Source organism: Taeniopygia guttata, chromosome 9 (genome assembly GCF_048771995.1).
Source record: "Taeniopygia guttata chromosome 9, bTaeGut7.mat, whole genome shotgun sequence".
Taxonomy (NCBI): Eukaryota; Metazoa; Chordata; class Aves; order Passeriformes; family Estrildidae; genus Taeniopygia; species Taeniopygia guttata.
In genome coordinates this window covers 18,240,645-18,259,289 of record NC_133034.1, presented here as the reverse complement: position 1 = coordinate 18,259,289, position 18,645 = coordinate 18,240,645, and the positions used below count along the sequence as shown (strand labels likewise).

Genomic DNA, 18,645 nt, shown 5'->3' with positions numbered 1-18,645 from the left:
TAATGATTAAATATAGCCTTTATTGTATGGAAACACCAATAATAGAAAAATAAAGAGTATATCTTACTTCTCATAGCAAGTTATTTTTAGCAGCCATACATTATAGCAAGATAGAAGTGATCAGCCAAGCCATGCTCAGATACTCAAGATGCCAAACCAATCTCCCTTCCTCTTTCAACTGAATTAACAGATGTTTCTTAATTTGGGCTTGTCCATTTTGCTTCTCAGCTGTCAGAGAACAGAAAGGACTGAAAGAAATTAAACCCTGCTTTTTAAACTCCTCAGTTGCTTGTCTAAGCATGACATGATGGTGTTTCTGGGATACCCCCATTCTGTGTAGGGTGTGCAGAGAGCACAGGGGATGGTCTGACATGGGAGCTGCAGCAGAGCACCAGGGAGCCAACAGGATGTGGGGATGTGCTCACCTCCTGGTCCCTGTGATGGCCCCACAGACCCCGACCAGCACACGCTTGTGCAGGAGTTAAGCTTTGCTTCCTGGTGGATTCATCACATCATCAATGCATCACATCACCCTGATCAGCCCCTTCTGGTTCAGGGCTGGGTTGTTCTGAGCCTGCAGTTGGGGGAAGAAGTGAGCTGGGGTTGCTTACTCACTCTGGGACCCAGCTGCAGCCTTGTGTCCTCCCACAGCCGACAAAACTGCCCTGCTGCCCCAGGTATGGCCATTATAGCCCACCTAGTGTGCAAGCAGTTTACCAAATATCCTCCTTTTGTATGGTGTTCTTTTAGGGACTTTTTGATCAAGATACTTCCCCAAACAAGATGTTTAAAACACCAAGCCTGGCAACACCAAGAGGAGTTACCCCTATAGTCTTCCCAGTAGGAGGGAGACCTCAAAGCCACTCCATTAGATAAAAAAGTGCCAGCTAAATATATTCCTATATTCTAGCAGAAAATAATCACAAGCATCAGCTTTTAGAGCTGCACATGGCAGCTGAGGGAGCAGCTGGGCTGTCTGATTCTAATTCAGCATTAAATCTGGAGAGGCAACACTCCCTGCTATGCTGACACATCCCTGCTGCAGGCTGGTTGGGTTTTGGGATCAGGGATGGAGGTGACAGGATGCAGGCTGGGCCACAGCTGGGAGAAAGGTTGCACTTCAAGGCTGGAATCTCCTGATGCAGTGAGGATTTCTCCAATGGATGCTCTACTGCTGTAAAGCACTAACTCCATTGGATTAATTTTGCTGCATGTTGGCAGCATTTCCTGGGAACATCCAATCGTTTCATTGGTTTGCACCATGTGCACTTCACCGGTGCCAGTTACAGCAAGCCCAGAGTATCATTCATGTACAAATGGCAGAATGCAGCTTCATAAAAATAGCAAACAAAAAATAGCAAGAAAAAGCATAAGAACAAATAAGATAAATCTGAATCCAAATATTGTTCAATACCAACACGTTGATTCACTATAGAAAGGGAAAAAAAAACTATGAGGGAAAACATTATTCATGCATCACTAGTGAAAATGCCAGGTGTCGCAATATTAACCACAGAAATAGCAGTCATTAATAACTCTTTTCTGTCCTCATGCTGATATCAGACTTTTTTAAAAGACTGAATATTAACATAAAGCAATTTTTCAGAACAGAACAAGCAAATGCTATATCCATGTCAGTAGAAGTAACACAGATCACACAACCCAACAAATCCAAAGAACATGTAAAATGGGACTCGGCTTTGACAAGGGAAAGATGTCTATTGATCCCTGAGCAGAACAGCTTAGGGCCAGACCTTGTGCTGAGCTTTTTAGGCAGCTTTTGTTAAAATGTCCACATGTAACAGACTGGGATAGTGACATCCCTACTGCAGGCACAGGCTCATTTTCAAATGGAAGCTCTTCATCCATTTACCTTTCCTCCCAGACATGTCATTTTTTTTAAAAAGGTGAATGCTTTAATTGAGTATAAAAATCTGCTTTCTAAACAACAGATTCGTAGTACTAAGTAACCCTGAGAATTAGAGGGATCTTATTAGGTCCAAGGTCTGAGTGCAGTGGCTGATTGTCTGCTAAGGGGAGGTGGAGGAATGGAAAATGAGCTCAATAAAGCTCACTAAGCATTATGAACAGTACTGGAGCCCTTTGCAAAAGAATAAATGAAATACTTACATTTTAATTTGAGTATTCAGCTGAATACAGTCCAAGTCATGGTGTCTGTATTCAAAGCTTGAAAGTTTGGTGTCTTATTTCTTGTGCTCTTTTACCTTATAAATGTATTCAGCTGTTCCTGTGCTCACAGCTGGTTCTGATGTTTCTCCAAGTGTAAAAGTGCTTCAAAATTATCTTTATCTTTCTTATTTATTGATTCATTCAGACTCAAAGGAGCATTTCTAGAGAATGTTAATTACTTCCACAGCTACATATTATACTGATTATAAGTATGGTCATGTTTCCTGCTTCACACAGACCAACATCTCTAATTATTTCATAGAATGGAAGGATTTCTTTTCTTTCTTCATTTAAATAAGTAAACTTGCAATAGTGAAATACTAGTAAAATATCATAACTATTTTTAAAATTCTTAAGGAAATATCTAACATGATATAACCATCAATTTTATCCAGTGAAAATCCAGTGAGGTTTCATCACCATTAATAACTGTGCAGGATTTGGGCCATTATTCATAGAAATTAAATTAACTCCCAGCATTTCCTTTTTGTTTAGATACAGATTAAACTGTCAAGGCATTTTTGCCTATGGCTTCAGTCTTTCTTTTGTTTAATGAGTGCCATTCCACAGTCCTTTCCCAGGCCAAACTTTTATTAGTAAAATTTAAGCCATTAGTCTAACTCCTTGGAGGAAGTGTGCTCTTACTGAATATAATTTTCTCTTTTGCAAATGCTTTTGTACATAATTTCTTATCATTTTGATGTCATTTGCTTCAGTGAGCAGATTGTGTGGCATGGGCACGTGTGTATGTGTGTGTATGTGCACATTTCTGCACATGTAAATCTTTTCTGACAAGGAACTTTTCTTTGTTACAACAAAGAACACGAGCTGGACTTAAATCTCAAAAGCAATTACTATTCTCATGCCTTCATCATTCGTTTAGCAGGAAATAGACTACAGAGTGTATCAGTGTGCTTTGCAGCAACTCCAAATTATTTCCACGTGAAAATCCAGCTCAGCTGTGAGCACACTGGAGAACACTCCCTTTTGGGCAGAGTTTGTCCAAGGCCTGTGCAAGCTTTTCTATCCCACTGAAACATTGACCATACAGCATCAGTGGATTTCCATTTCTCATGCACCTCATGCAGGTGCCCCAGTGGTGGTCATTTAATCCCAGGCATTTCCAGTGAGTGGCATTATCCTGGATTAAGAGACCTCCCTGTTGCTCCAGCTGAGGACATTTCCTGGGCTCAGTGTGGTCACTGGGACAGGTCCATGTCTGAACAGCACGTGGGGGATTCCTGAGCTCTCATAAGACCAGGAACATTTTAAGCTCCAGGGTAAGAGTCACAATGACCCCTCTGTCTGCAACGGGCTTAGTGGGAGAACACCAGGAGCTTAGGAAGTGTAACTTTGAGTAGGACTGGTGAGAACTGGCTTGTGAGTGGAGTCACACTGACAATTCCCCTGAGATTTTGGCACACACCATGCTCTGAAAAAAGCTTTCCGTGAGCTCTCACTTAGCAGGGTTGTTTGTAGCTGTGGGCCTCTGGTTTATTCACCTGAAGGTCAGACTTACATATTTTGATAAATCTAACACCATCATTAACAAACCTGATGGATTTTCTGGGGGATGGTGATACTGCTTGCTTTAAGCTATTTTTAGGAATCAGGTTTAGGTGATCTGAATGACCTCCTTTGTTGACAACAGAGAGAATTTAGGTCCCTCATTTTGGACTATATCTAAATTAGATGCTAAGAATAGCCTAAAGCAGAAGGTGAGTTCTCTTCTTCCCACCTCAAAAAAACTTTCAGAAACATTCATTAGCTGTAAACACATGGTTTCATGTCACTTAAAAATGTGGCTTCAGGGCAGGGAGATTGCCAGGAAGAAGCAAAAACTCCTGTGACTTCTCTGCTTGCTGCACACACTTGGGAGCACAAGGGCACCTCAGATGTGTTCATATCCTCTATGTGGTTTCCTCCTGGAGATCAGGAAGGTGGCAAACACAATGACAAACAATCCCAGGATAGTCAGACACACTGCAATAGGAGCTGCTTTGCCGTTTCTATCAGGAAAACATTCTTCTTCTGAAAGGAAAAGGAGATCAAAGAATGTTACAGCAGAACACCATTCTCCTAACCTGTACATCTGTATTCCAGTAAAGTTGGCAAATACAATCCAGAAGTTCTCAAAACCTTGCTTTCTTTTGTTTTTTCTTTCTTTTTCCTGAGCTGTACTTACTACACTTTTTATCTGTGGTGATCTTTATCTCAAGAAAAACATCCTTGCCCCTTCTAGAATAGCTCTGTGCTTCCCTGCAGAGTGGCTCTTCTCCCTCACATCTGCAGGGATTGTTTCACCACTCAGCATACACACAGCAGGGGCTTTCTTCCCAAAAGCAGATGGGGAGCATCACAATACAAAGTGCCATCCTGAAAATAAAGAGCAAGACATCCTGCATGGTCAAAAACTGCTCCTATGTGACATCTGATTGCTTCTTCCAAGTGAAGAAGATCGGGCCAGAGACAGAAGCCCATAGCTCAGCACATCACTAGTGCAGTAGGGATCCTTGTTACATCAGTGTTTTCTAAGGAAAATCAAATTCTAATTGTTCTCTCTATTTATTCAGAGTATTTGTGGATAATGCTGGCTCAGATTCAGAGATTAGGAAGGCAGAAGCCTTGGATATAGTCCAGGGAATTGCTTTAGCAGTACCTTTGCAATTTTGTTGTATATATGATGATATCAGACACAAATCATATCTTTGAAGGACCATCTAAAGATACCACTCCAAACATACCTCTTAGCTATAGAGAGGGCAAATTCTGGCTTCCTTAGCCAGTTTCTACCCAAATCAATATTCAAATCATCCTTTGATTAAACAGAAACTTATTACTTTAAAGTGAACTTCTAGACTGAAGTAAATTGGCAGCTTTCCCTATGGAGAAACTGCACTACATGGGCCACTGACAGAAATGGAAAATTTACCCAGGAACAATGGCAGGATCAGCCTCATATTCAAAATACAAGTGTAGTCCTGGGAGTGAAGGCAGTGTCTGGGAATGACCACTAATGTGTTATCCCAGAATTGGATCAGGCCTACATCTCCCACCAGATCTACAGGAATGATCTTCCTCAAGCTCCAGGGACAGACAGACCTCTGTCATGCTGCTGTGAGTGGCACCTGCAGAGCAAACTGTTCTCTAAGCAGGGCAGCGTGGTCAGCCAAATCCAGTTTACAGCCAGGATAAGAGGAAGATCCCACACCCTGTGCCCCCTCTCTCCCTGGGACTGTTCTGAGGCAGGATTCAACAGCACCTGGACATAAAAACTCAAACTCTTACTCCATCACTCTGCTGGCACAGGTTGTAGCTTGGCTTGGACATTTCCCCCATGCTAATTTTATACTGTCAGTGGACAATGCACCCAGGGAACATGTGGAGTCTATGACATCATGTCACAGCCCCAGAGCCTCCACATGGCTCTTCCCAAAGGCTGATCCTCTTCTGCTCTAATCCAGATGGTGATGCAATGCCACAAAGCCAGCAGCATGAGCATTCTATTAGAGGCCGCCTTTTAAAAGTTCTGTCTGGTTAATGTAACCTGCTGTTAAATGAGCTGAAAAGTATTTGCATCCAAGTGTTGTACAATCCAGAGATGTTTGAATTGGCCATTTTGCTTTGATGAAACATTTGGAATGAAGGAATGAACTCTATGAACTCTAGAAATCGTTTCTGATGTAATGAAGTACAGAAGGCTCTTTTACAGATTTCCAGACTCAAACAGATCAAGCTACTGATATAACACTGCTGTAATCTGTACAAAATTGTAAGGAACTTGAAACCAGTGACCATTAATGTTTTCTTTTTCTTCCCCATTTAAAGATAAGCAAATCAGGAGCAACAGAAGTGAAACTATTAGTCTTGAGAGACCCAAGGGGAGGAGGCTTGTGATGTGTTTAGTCATTCCTTCACTGGGGATTTTCTCTTTCAGAATCTGCACATGCAGCCAATACACAACAGTTTCATGACTATTTTATAGCCACAGGGGAATTATTTCAGAGGTGGGAGCTGCTTTCTTAGCTCTCTGATTAAGAGCAAAACTAATGTAAATTTGTATATGGTACTGACTAGCAGAGATTAATCTGACTTGGAGAGAGAGAGAGGGAGGAACAGAGAGCATCTTTCTCAGCTTAGTCTCTCCTAGAGGTGAGACCATACCTAATCCCATAAGTAATATCATCCATTGTACACATTTGAATGGGAATGCAGGGACCAGATGGGATCCCATGAGTTCTTCCAGCTCATTGTTATTCCATGAAAAAACTCTCCACAGAATGAGAGCATAGATGGGATTCTCAGTGTGGAGAAGGACCATGTCTTTAAAAAGCCCCAAATGTTATTACACATTATATTAATTTTAAAATGGAAAAGGTAACCAAAATGGTGACCTAACAGAAGAAGAATTGGTCAAATAGAGCCAATATGAGTCAAAAGACAGATATAAAGTAAAAATAAGAATACAGGGGCAATATTTTGTAAACATACAGAAAGACAAATAGGAGAAAAGAGAATGTTTTATTGCTGCATTTGAAAGGCTGGAGAGCTGGTCAGCCCCTCTCTGCACCTGAGTTCTTCTATGGAAATGCCCTGAGAGGAAGCCTCAAAAATGAGAAAATGGACAACTTAAAAGAGCCCACAAGGTCCCACTGAGTCTCCCTCTCTGGTCTTTGTCTTTTACTGAGATACCTGATTGCCTCTTTGGGGCACTTCTCCAAGACAAACTGAATAGATGAGCATCATGTTTAATTCTGAAGCTGGGAGTGAGCCAGTTGTGCTTCTCCTCAGGAGCACATTTTATCGTGTCTAGACACAGCTGCTCTGAAAAGTTCTTCCTGCATTCACAAGTATCCCTTATTAGCTGGCAGGTTTGCTGCTGAAGCTGAGTGAGTATCAGGAGCCTTTCAGAATAGCTAAAATCTGCCTATATTGAGAACAGTGACCTGGAAATGAACTTTGCATGTTGGGGTTTGGGCAGTGCACTGGTGCTGAATACACCTCTGCTTGTTCCAGGAGAAAATGGATGAAAAAAAACCTGCGGCTGTAGAGCTGAACATTTTTAATGAGAAGGTGAAATAGAAGGTACTGAATGTAGGGGGAAAAGAATTTTTCCATCCTCCACAGGTATTAGCACTGTGTTGGAAATTACTCAGGAAAGGTTGAGAAAACAGCAGTGTGATGTGTATGGGTGCAATTGAGCAGATTACATCCATGAGGTCACCAGAGTGCTGTAGATCTGGGAAGGGTTGAAAAGTGTCCTTCTACTCACCTTTTCCAAACTGATTACCCACAATTTCAAACGCCTGCAGCTGCATATGAACAAAGAGGATCTGGAAGTTCTTCTCCAATAAAAAGATTTGCCTGCTGGCACACTTAAAGGAGTTCCCCAGCGTTGTTGTGAACAGCTTCTCATTTAGTGCTGCATAGTAAAGCATACCTGGAGGCCAGAGAGAGACAGATGAGAATCCACATTGACTCCATCGGAACCAACATCTTCCTGAGGTAAAATGGTCCCAGAGGTGACTAAAGCATGGACATTTTCTCTATAAACTATCACTTATTCTTCTGACATGTTTAAATGAGTGCTTTAACTATCAATGGACAACTCAGCTGAGCTTAGGTCTGAAAAAGTGGTTAAAATTTCAGATGCTCCTTCAAATCACATTTTAACAAATTGAGTCTGCAAGAGGGGGTTAGAATTCTCACAGGTGCAGGCAAGGTTTGAAGTAATCTCTATTCTGAAAGAGTGGGGCAGGGAAAGCTTTTGAGATCAGAAAGAAAATGTAATAAGAGTGATGTAACTGCAGCCAGACCCCTTCTCTTCCATTTTTATGCCATAAGATTTAGGTGAATGACACATTGAAAGCTTGATAAAACACATATTTGCAAAATCCAGTGTTTTAAAGATCTGAAAGCTTATCCCACGCCCAGAACAGTTTGATACGACATTAAGACAGAGTAAAATCACTGACCTTCAAAAGATAACTGTATTCTGCTCTCAATTTTAGTGACAGAGTAACTTGAAGCTTGCTGCAAAAGAAGATGTATCTTTATTCATAATACATGCTTATACTTGCAGGGGAAAGAAACACAGCTTACTTCAGCAAAATGGTCATAAAGAATTTCCCAAAGAATCACTTTGTAAAGCATCACCTTTGAGACCCAAGAACCAACTTTCTTGGATGTATTTTTTCTTTTCTGAATCTCAGCTGCATCTCCAGTTCTGTTCAGTTCAATGAAATGGGACCATGCAGGTGTCATTTTACACAAACTGCTCAAGCTGGGTACTCATGAGATACTTGTGATAAGCAATAGTAGGAAGATTGCTGACATGGAAAGTACCTGGCACAACAGCACAGAACAAAATTTCCAGCCAGGTGTTCTGCCCGCATGTGCCATGAAGCCCTGGTGCGCCTGGACACTGCTCTCCCCCGTAGTGTCACAGGACAGGACCCAGCCCTGGGAGCTTCTCCCTGGTAGCAATGTTGGAGTTGCTACCCAGCTTAATTCCTGCTGTGAGCACACAGGGATTCCTGAGTGCAGCTGGTGGATAAATGGTAGTAGATATGAATGTCTCCTGGGCACTTGTAGGATGGAGTGGAAAAATTGAAGGAAGAAATACATCAGAGAAGAGGTTCTCAGCATCATTCCAACTTAAAGACATAAATATGACCATTTTTGGGTGGCAGTGCTTTGTTCTGTTTGGCCATGGTTAAAAACTTTGCCTGGGGAAAACACCTGCTCCTACTTCACATCTTGTGGGTTGGTTACACAACTTCCTTTTTTCAAGCCCTTCACAGAGGCTGCTGGAGTAGCAGCGCTGAACCATCCCCTCTCCTGTGCCACCCCAGCCCTGGGCTGGAGCCAGCTCCTCTCCCCCCAGGCACAGCCACAAGTGCCACTGCTGGAGCATTCCTGCTTCAAAGCACTGAGTGAGGTTGGGGAGACCAAACACAAAAAGCCAGCAGCAAACTGTTTTCTTATTGACTTGAATTTCAAAGCAGTCCAAGCTGAGCCCTGCTATGCACTTGAGGCTTATCTTTAAGTGGAGGGTGCATTGTCTAATGCCATGCCAAAAACCACCTTTTTCAGGGCAAGGCAGGTCAAGCACCTCCTAAAGGTTCACATCACTCTCCTTAGCACTGCTACAACCTGGGGACTTTCGTGGGTACTTGATTCCCCAGCCTTTCTCTAAGGATTCTTGTAACACCAAAAATGCTCCTCTTGTTGCAGGAAGCACCCATTTAAAACAAACACTCAAGAGTCTGAACTGATCCTTTGTTTTGAAAGAGCTACTTCGTTTTTTACCTTACTTTTCCTCTGCAGCTCATGAAAAACTTTTAGCCATAAGCTAAAATAAAGATGACTACTAATAGAAATATTTTCTCTGTTCAAGAATTAATGAAACATGTGGGGTATAATTTGCTGTTCCCTCTTGGACTTTCTATGAAAATGACTGATTAACCATTTGTACTTTTCTTAATTGTCTTTAATTTGAGCTTGGAACTAGGCTGCAAGACTGACATTTATCTTGATTAATTGAAGGACACAGATCAGCAGTGCTGGCCAGATACAGCTCTCAGCTGCTGTGAAGCTCCAGGACATGGCCTTGATGTTCATTACACCTGCCAGAGTTTGATGGGATCCAACCCAGGCCGTGTTCTGCCCATTCCTCCATGCCCATTAATGACTTCATACACAGTGTTAGTTCTATTTTACCGCTGTTGGCATCATCACCCAGCCCTTACAGCTTTCAGGTAAATGGTGCTGCATCCCAAAATGTCCAAATGCCTGATTTAGCAAGAGGATGGCTGCACTCTGGGATTTTCTCCTATGCTTATAAAAGCTGCAGCACTCTTGGTAACTTGTGTTAAAGCCACACCTACATGTGATGTGATCTCAATGGAGAACATGGAATTAATAGCTACAATGTCAAAAACAAAGCTCAGTTTCCCACTGTGTAAGCAGGATCTCTCGTCTTGCCCAAGTTTTTGCGTGTGTTTATACATCTCCCTGGTGTGGTGCATTTTAAGGCCATTTATCTACAATTTTGTTGTTTCAGTTCATATCTTTGGAATTTTCCACTCAGAAATTAGATGAAATTTGACTCCTTTAGCTGTGGATGGCTCCTGGGCACTTAAAACTGCACAGGCTGTCCTTTGAATTTGACAACCCCAGCTGGCTTTTAGGGGACACAAATGGCTGAGAGCAACTTGACAATGAAAGCCAGAGCTCCCAGCACACCTTGTTCCTGCACTGGGACTCCAGTCCCAAACCCTTTCCCTCTGCACCACTCCGATGCAAGCAGCAGACCTGACCTCCCCTCCCATGAGACTTTTACCTATATAAAAAAGGGACACACATTTTGCTTGGCTATTCCTAGGCTTTGTGTTGCTTGATGGGCAGCTTTAACACTGCTCTCTGGCACTTTTCTGTCAGAGGATGGCAGAGTAGTGTGCTTACCCTTCACTTCCAAACTGAAAGTTCAAACAGAGCTGATTTAACACCGAAGTTAGTTGTACTGCAAGCATGACATTGCACCAGGCAGCCTCCAGAGGTATTTCCCAATCTGAGTTAATTAAACCATGGTTCTATGGTTCTAGCCCTTTGGGAAGAACAGGAGTAACCATGCCTTATATACAGATGGAAAACAAGGCCAGAGATAGATAAAATGCCTTTTCCCACAGCTCAAGCTAGATCAAAGGCAGCCTAAGTTCTTTCTTTCCAGTCCTAAACACTCCTTCCCTCTAAAGGCAACAATTACCTTTACAAAGGTGATGTTTACAAATCCTCCACTAAAAGTTAAGGTCAGCTCAGACTGCACCATCCCACAGCTTCCAGATATCTTTGTCGCATTGGGGTTGACTGTCACATATTCCATCTGCGCCTGTAGAGAAAAGAGACATTGCAGGGCTGCTGATGAATGAAAGCAAACATGCAGAGATTTAATAACTTTAAAACATGCAGAGATTTGCCCTTTTTTTTACCTCCAGACAGGCTCTGTGTGGCTGAATGAACAGGCTAGTGGTGGTGGCAGACAAACTGCTGCCTGTCAGGGTTGCTGCTCACTTATAAACCATCACTGGTGGTTGTCTGACACATCACTGAGCTGTTTCAGTGCATTAAGCTGGCAGAAAATACTTGGTTTCTGTTCATTCAGTGAACTGATATGATTCAGGTAGGGTCAGGTGAGTACGAGTGGTAATGTACAAAGAGGGAGTACCTTGTATTATTATCAACATCTCACTATGGTCTGGTGAGGTTGGGAATCGTGCTCCCTTCCTGGCTTCTGCCAGGACAGGGGATGAAAATTACCTTGACCAACATTAGTCACTCTGATGGCTTGAGCATAAGACCCCCAGAGCCTGAGGATGTAGGTCCATATGGTGTATTAATGGAGGCAACAAAACCTTAAGCCTGAGGGACACAATTGCCATTTCAGGTTGTATGGCATCTTTTGCTGAATCATTCTCAGTGGATCACTTCTAGGGGAGAGGAGCAGCTCTTCAGGATCTGATAGTTCCCATGATCCTAAAATGTCCATACATGAGCATCAGGACAACCCACCTCTAAATCCAAGTCTGTGACCTGGCAATTTCTTGCTTTCATTGCAACTCACCATGTCAAGCTCTTATCTGAAGTCAGTTCAGATTTTAAGTAACCTCCCATTCTGGGAAGCACAAATAATTTTAACTAACCTCCTATTCTGGGAAGCACCCTGCAGGCTGATCCCCTGCCCCAGCTTTGCTCCCACACAAATATCACTGAAGTAAAAAAACACCTTTACATCCCCTTGGCATCATCACCACACAGGCCAAAGTACAGCAGATTGGGATGCTGTGGCACATGAAGGGCCTTAGACTGGCAGCAAACCACTTATTTTGATCATAATTCTGAAAATGGCTTGGAAAGAGGAATAATAAACTCCAGCTAATTAATGAAGTCACTACAAAGCTCAGCTTCCACCTCACCTGTTGTGTGCTTCGGGCCATCAGCTGCAGACCCATGACGGCTTTGACGCAGGTCCTGTTCCCATCGGAAACGGTGTAGGTGCCTGTGGGGATGGCAGAGGGCTGCGGGGTGGGAGAGGGTCTCGCTGTGCTGGCAGGGGACGTGGGGGCTGTTTGTGTCCCTGCATGGGCGGTTGTTGCGTTGGTCACGGCCGTGGCTGTTGGGCCACCTGTGGCTGTTGTTTGGTTCCGTGACCGAGTGCTGGGCCCGGCCCTCTGCTCGCTGGTGGCTGCCGGGGCGGTGGTGGCACCTGTCCCCTGCGTACTCGCTGTCTTGTGCGTCAGGGACGTGTTGGTGGCCACCGCTGCAGTTCCTGTGGTCACGTGTGGTCCCTCGCCATGCCTGGTGGAGGACACAGGGGGACTGGTTGTGTTCTTCGCCGCAGCTGTCAGCGAGGGCGTCGTGGCCTGGCCGGCCGTGCCGGGGCTGTCTGCGGGGACTGTGGACATGGTGCCTGCTCCTGCCTGGGCTGCTGTGAGCTCACCTGCAGCCGATGTTGCCTGGAGCTGCTCCATTGTCTGCTCAGTTGTTCTGTGGCTCATAGGTGTTTTTTGAGGAGGGCCTGTGCTGGTAAAGGGAGCTGTGGTGCTTTGATGGGGTGAAGAACGATAAAGGGAAAGTGGCTGAGCAGAAGTAGCCATTTGGTGGAAGGATGTGGTTTCTGGAGACAGTTCAACCCCCAGGGCCACTTCAGCAAAGCAGGAGGAAAACGCTGCAAGGAAACTAAAGTCAGTAGTCTAGAAACCTTTACATTTCACTTTTATGTTGATAACCACAACTGCACTGCCTTTGTTATCAAGTGCGTGATACAATTTCACTCTTCATTTGGCTCCGGTCGTGACAGGAGAGTGAAGGCAGACACCCTGTAGGACTATCCACAGCTAGGCACCGCTCCCCCAAGCTGCACACCTCTGAGTATTCCCATCCCAGGGGAGCACACTGGCTCCCAGCTCTCCACACACTGAGGAACCAGACCTTGCACAATCCCCAGGCAGCACAAGAATTCTCTGCAGGAGGTAATTCATCAGGATTTGCTGGAAGCAAATTGCCAAGGTCTAAGGAAGATGAAGTGGGTGTAGCAGCCAAAGGGGTTGTTGGTTTCTTACCAGCTAAGTGCAGGGAAAGGGGATGTGTCTGTGTGGGTGAAGGAAGTGAGGCAGTGCAATGGTCTTACGGTGATTCACAGGTCTGGGAAACCAATCTGTGGACAGGGAAATTCCAGGTATTTATTCTGTTGTAGCTATGTCAGCTTGAAACCTGGAGTTCTTCCTCCTGGAAGAACCCAAAGAAAGGCCATCCCTCTAAGTGATGGGCTTTCAGAAATGAGAAAAAAAAAACCAGGGTGTAGCATCCAGGAGCATTTTGGACCACATCAGGAAATAGTTTCAGCACCAATGCTTCCACCTAACATTTACAGAAATGTGTCCCTTGCAGAAGTGGAAAAAAAAAAAATCTGGCTCCTAAATGTAAATACAGAAGTGAGCAAAAAGTGGGAAAGTACAATGTAGAATATTTGAATGTCACAGCTCTTCTTCTTGAGTCTTTGTGAGTGTGCAACAAGACTCTGGAAAGACAAGGTCGAGTTAAAGAAATAAATCACTGATGTATGTGAATTCTTTGATGTACATAAAGGTATAGGTGTAGTTAAATGTTTTCCTGCCTAAATTAGGAGGAGGACAGAGATAAATTCTCCAGTTTGGAGACAGAAGGAACCACAAAGTCCAAGATAGCTCATATTCCCAGCAGTACAGCTCCACAGAGAATGCCTCAACATGTCTGAGTTCACTGTACACTGGTTCTTTCAAAGAAATTTCTCATGAATCAGTGTCAAAGTTGATGTCAGGCAGGCTGCTGAGATTAGGATTTTAGAATAGATTAATGCCAGAGGCACATTTAGAGTGCAAATGGCTGAAATCTCACAAGTTCTTCTCTTTATTCATTTATTTATTGTCACTCATCATGAACAGAGATCTTCAATAATAGCTGAATTCACAAAATCTAACCATTTTTGGATACATAAAAACTAAGTAAGAATAATGAAACTTACTGTGTTTTTAATCAAATTGAAGATAAAAATCAAAGAAACAACAGCAGAGGCACAGATCTTAACCCTTACCACAATTTTCCCTTAAAAATGGCTATGCTGGAGAAGAGCAGAAATGTAGATGTAAATACTCCATACTCCTAAAATTGCCTGGGTTTCAGTCTGAGCTGTGCAGAAAGTACCTGACTGCCACTTTAGGTGTTACCATCAAAAGGCAACTTGATACAGTTGATACAGTTGAAAAAGCTCAATTAATTAATTGATATTAATATGATATTTTAGTAATTTTCTCTCTTTTCCCTATGCTTTACTACAGCTGATGTAGAGCTGTTAATGAGATGACAGATCTCCTTCTGTGGGGCCAGGGGGAAACCAGAGCTGTTGCCATACATCAGTTATGGGTAGCTGCATCCAAGTGTATCAGCATGATAAAAACACGAAAGAAGAAGTTGCAATTTTCACTCTTTCTTCCCCTCTAAGACTGTGAAACAATCCATATTTAAATTTGCATGAGTCCTAAATTGTATGTACATCTTAGTTTTCAGTTCACAGATGGGTTATTGACCAGGTAACACAGATGTAGAAAGAAATATTATTGAAGTGACATTAGAATGCCACCCACAGCTTTTAAATAAAACTCCTCAAAAGGTTTTTTCAACCCAATTATTTTTTCATTATTCAGACAGACAGGATGACCTGAGAGGTAAAGCTAGAAATGTCTTTGGAATGGCCCATGGCTCTTGCTCACTGGGTGACTACCAGACTGCTTCTCCAGGCATTTTGGGGCTTCTGCCAGTGCATGATGGCCACATTGCTAAATCCATGGGCTTGGACTGTCATCCCAAAAGACACTTGGCCACATCAGCTCCCAGGGATGGGCAGGGATCACTCTCCAGCTGCACCCATTGGCACTGGCTGTGTTTGGGTGGCTGCTGGAGGTGGTTTGGTGGCCCTGCTGTATGAAGGGGCAGATGGAGCCATGGGGTCCCTGACCTACCCTCCAGCTGAGGCTGGGAAGGCTTCCATGGCTCCTTAGCATGGCCACACTCCTCTCTGGGAGCCTGGCACAGCTCATAAAGCAGCCGTGTGCACGACTCCCCCAGCACAGCCTTTTGTGGCTCTGCCAGCAGAACAAGCCACAGAAACATGAGGAGCTCTGCACCCCCAGTAGTTTCCTTTTTTTTTTTTTTCTCCCATAAAGCCAGCTCAAAACTTCATACAAGCAACATATTCTTGAGGGATGCAAGTGCCCTGGAGCAAGCAGCTGCAGTCCCCTTGTCTCATTTCAGCACCAAAATTGTGTGTTACAGATGCTGAGGGCTGTGTGAGAGCTCTGACAGCCTCCTTGCAATGCTCCAGAAAAAAAACTCCCAGAAAAGGACCAGCACAGTTCTCAGAAATTCACTGTTCCCAGTCTGGGCCTGGAGATCCCTTTTTCATGCTTTGGTGACAAGTTTTGGGCACAAGGAAGATCACTGCTCGGCTCCCAGGCCTTACAGTGGAAAGCTGAGTGCTCAGTGCCATGGCCTGGCTGTGACATTTCTCAGCCTGTGCTGGGGTGTGTGATAGCAACTCATCCCCTTTTTATCTAACCACACTCATCTGCCCAGCTGCCCAGCTGTTTTGTTCTGTACTAATTATGTTTCATTCCCTGTCTGCATGGAAAGACTTTGACTTTACGACATTATTAAAACATCACAAATAATTATTAAAGGAAAGATCAAAATTGGGTAAAGAACAGAGGAAACAAGTTCTTTCTGGTCAGAACTGATTGCTGACCACTGAATTATTAGTGCTGCTTCTCAGTCTGATCTTGCTCTCCCTTTCATCTCTAGGTTTTGGGGCTATTTCAGCAGATTTTGGTGATGAAGCAGGCTTGAGAAAGCAGAGGGATACAGCAGGAACTGCTCATGGTTGAGTCCCTGGGTACTTTCCCTGCCCATGGACGGGGAGGGGAACAGGGTTGTTGGTTGTGTGATCCCCATGTGCCGAATGCAAAACACTCTCAACAGCAAGCTCAAACCCTTGGCCACTACACAGATTAAATCACATTTTGTCCTCTTCACCAGGCAAATTTGGTGCTGGTGCAGGTGTTGAGCAGTGCCTTAACACACTGGGAGATGTCCTTCATGTGTATGGCTCCCCAGATTTTCACAGAGCAGCATTAAGGATCAAATGGTGGGGTTTGTCATTGACAGAAGCCCCAGCCTGGCTTCTCCAAGCCTCTGCCTCACTCTCATTTCCCCGATCCTGCTCTGCATCTTGCAGTGCAGATAAATTAATGACTCGAGCAATGCTTCCTTAGTTTTTTTCTTTCCTGATTGTCTCACTCAGGATTTTCATTTAGTTCTGCAGGTTTAGAAATAGTTTTTACTAATTAATTATTTTTAATTAAGTGAAGCCAAAAATGTCTGCTTCTAACATGGCTTTGAACAGACTCCTTCACACAGAGTTTATACCACCACAAGAGTTCAAAGCAAAATACAGAGGAAAACATCACAGAGTGTATACCACTACATAGTTTGATACACTAAGTATATACCAGCTGCAATTAACAGCAGGCACGGTTATTTCTTAGCAGTGTGACTTTACAGAAAGCACCCTTAGTGTTAGCAACAAAACTGTCCAAAGTTTTGAGTCTGTTGGGTGCTGTCCCGACTGCAAGGAAACCAAACTGACACAATGTCTTTTTTTTCAGGTAAAAATGATGCTGTTACTCACCACAGGCGAGGGTCAGCGAGATGAGCTGCCGTGCGCTCCTCCCCATGGCCAGCGCGGCTGCGGCTGTGAGAGGCGCAGCTTCTCCCGGAGCGGGTGCGGAGCAAACCGAGCTGTCCTGCGGGCTCAGAAGTTTCACTTGATGCAGGGAGTGCTCAGTCACATGGTGGGAAGGAGGTGGAGGGAGAGGGGGAGACCGGTCCCTTTCTTCTGTAAACTCACGCAGAAGGAAATAAATGATGGTTAGGAAAGAAAGTGAAAAGTCACTGCTGGGGTGACTGGGAGGAGACTTGGGGCTCTGCGAAAGTTTCGTGCATCTCCCTCCCTGTCTGAGAACAGTGCCCCAGCAGAGGGTTACAACCTGTAAATCAGTGCCTTCCCTGTGTTCTTTAGAAAATACTTTATTTAAGGCCAAACTCCATCTTTTATGTTAAGGCACAGAAGGGTGAGGTGTGACCATCTCCAAAGAGCACCTGCTAAAAGCAAGACAGGGCTGAGCAGAGCCCCAAATGGGCTCTTGCCCCCTGGGACCATCCTGGTGCTGCTCCCAGGCCTGCCCCCATCCGAGATGGATGGGCAGGGGTTCACTGTTAGTGCTGCATCCAAACACCCCTGTCACACAGGGCTCCTCTGTCACACAGAGCTCCTCTGTCACACAGAGGGCACCCCTGTCACACAAGAGGACACCCCTGTCACACAGAGGGCACCCCTGTCACACACAGGGCTCCTCTGTCACACAGAGGGCACCCCTGTCACACAGAGGGCACCCCTGTCACACAGGGCTCCTCTGTCACACAGAGGGCACCCCTGTCACACAGGGCTCCTCTGTCACACAGAGGGCACCCCTGTCACACAGGGCTCCTCTGTCACACAGAGGGCACCCCTGTCACACAGGGCTCCTCTGTCACACAGAGCTCCTCTGTCACACAGGGGGCTCCCCTGTCACACAGAGGACACCCCTGTCACACAGAGGGCTCCTGCACAGCTCCCCGGGCCGAGGCAGGAGCTGTGCAGGCAGTGCTGGCTGCAGGCCGGGATGTGCAGCAGGAGAGCATCACTCACTCCTGCTCTGGGCATCCCCTGCCCTGGGCATTTGCCAGGGGCCTGCCTGGGGCAGGGAACAAGGCAGCCCCCACACTGGCCTCTGGTGTGCTCCTGATTCTTCTTTTTCTCATACCAATATCAGCTGCAGGAATATGGTGATGCCATGGACTTGATAATTCAGGTGAGGTGAAGTTTGCCCCCAGAAATCTGGATACTGCATGAAATCAACTCCAGTTTATCTTGCTCTGTTTGCACTGTGTTTCTACATTCTCATTTTTACCTGCTTGTCTTTCTGCATGACCCACAGCTTGTATTTGGATCAATTAGCACTCCCTAATAAACACTGGTAGCCAAAGTTATGCAGATATCTCAGGAATAACTATTACAAAGTCATCTACGACTTCCTCTGAGCTGTCTGTGTGAAGCTTTGCACTCTCCTAAGAGTACCAGCGATTCAGAACATGACTAAGGGAGATGGGTAAAGGAAAAAAACTGCTACTCTGCTTTTTGACACATGTGTTGGACAAATTAAACTTATATTGGACAAATGTGTCAATTTTTTCAGCTCTGTTAATGTGCCTTAACTGATAGTTCATTTATTTCAAATAGAAAAAAAAAAATCTCATTTTACTTGT

General features: G+C 44.4%; 1 protein-coding gene across 1 annotated transcript; it reads right to left on the bottom strand.

Moving 5' to 3' along the window:
• Positions 1-18,521, bottom strand: LAMP3 (lysosomal associated membrane protein 3). The gene is made up of 6 exons (XM_004176803.6): positions 16,970-18,521; positions 12,165-12,916; positions 10,958-11,080; positions 8,166-8,223; positions 7,463-7,630; positions 1-4,221 (listed from the first exon to the last, which is right to left on the bottom strand). The coding sequence occupies exons 1-6, from the start codon at positions 17,013-17,015 to the stop codon at positions 4,082-4,084; spliced, it is 1,287 nt and encodes a 428-aa protein (XP_004176851.5). The 5' UTR covers positions 17,016-18,521; the 3' UTR covers positions 1-4,081.
• Between the last annotated feature and the right edge of the window lie 124 nt (positions 18,522-18,645).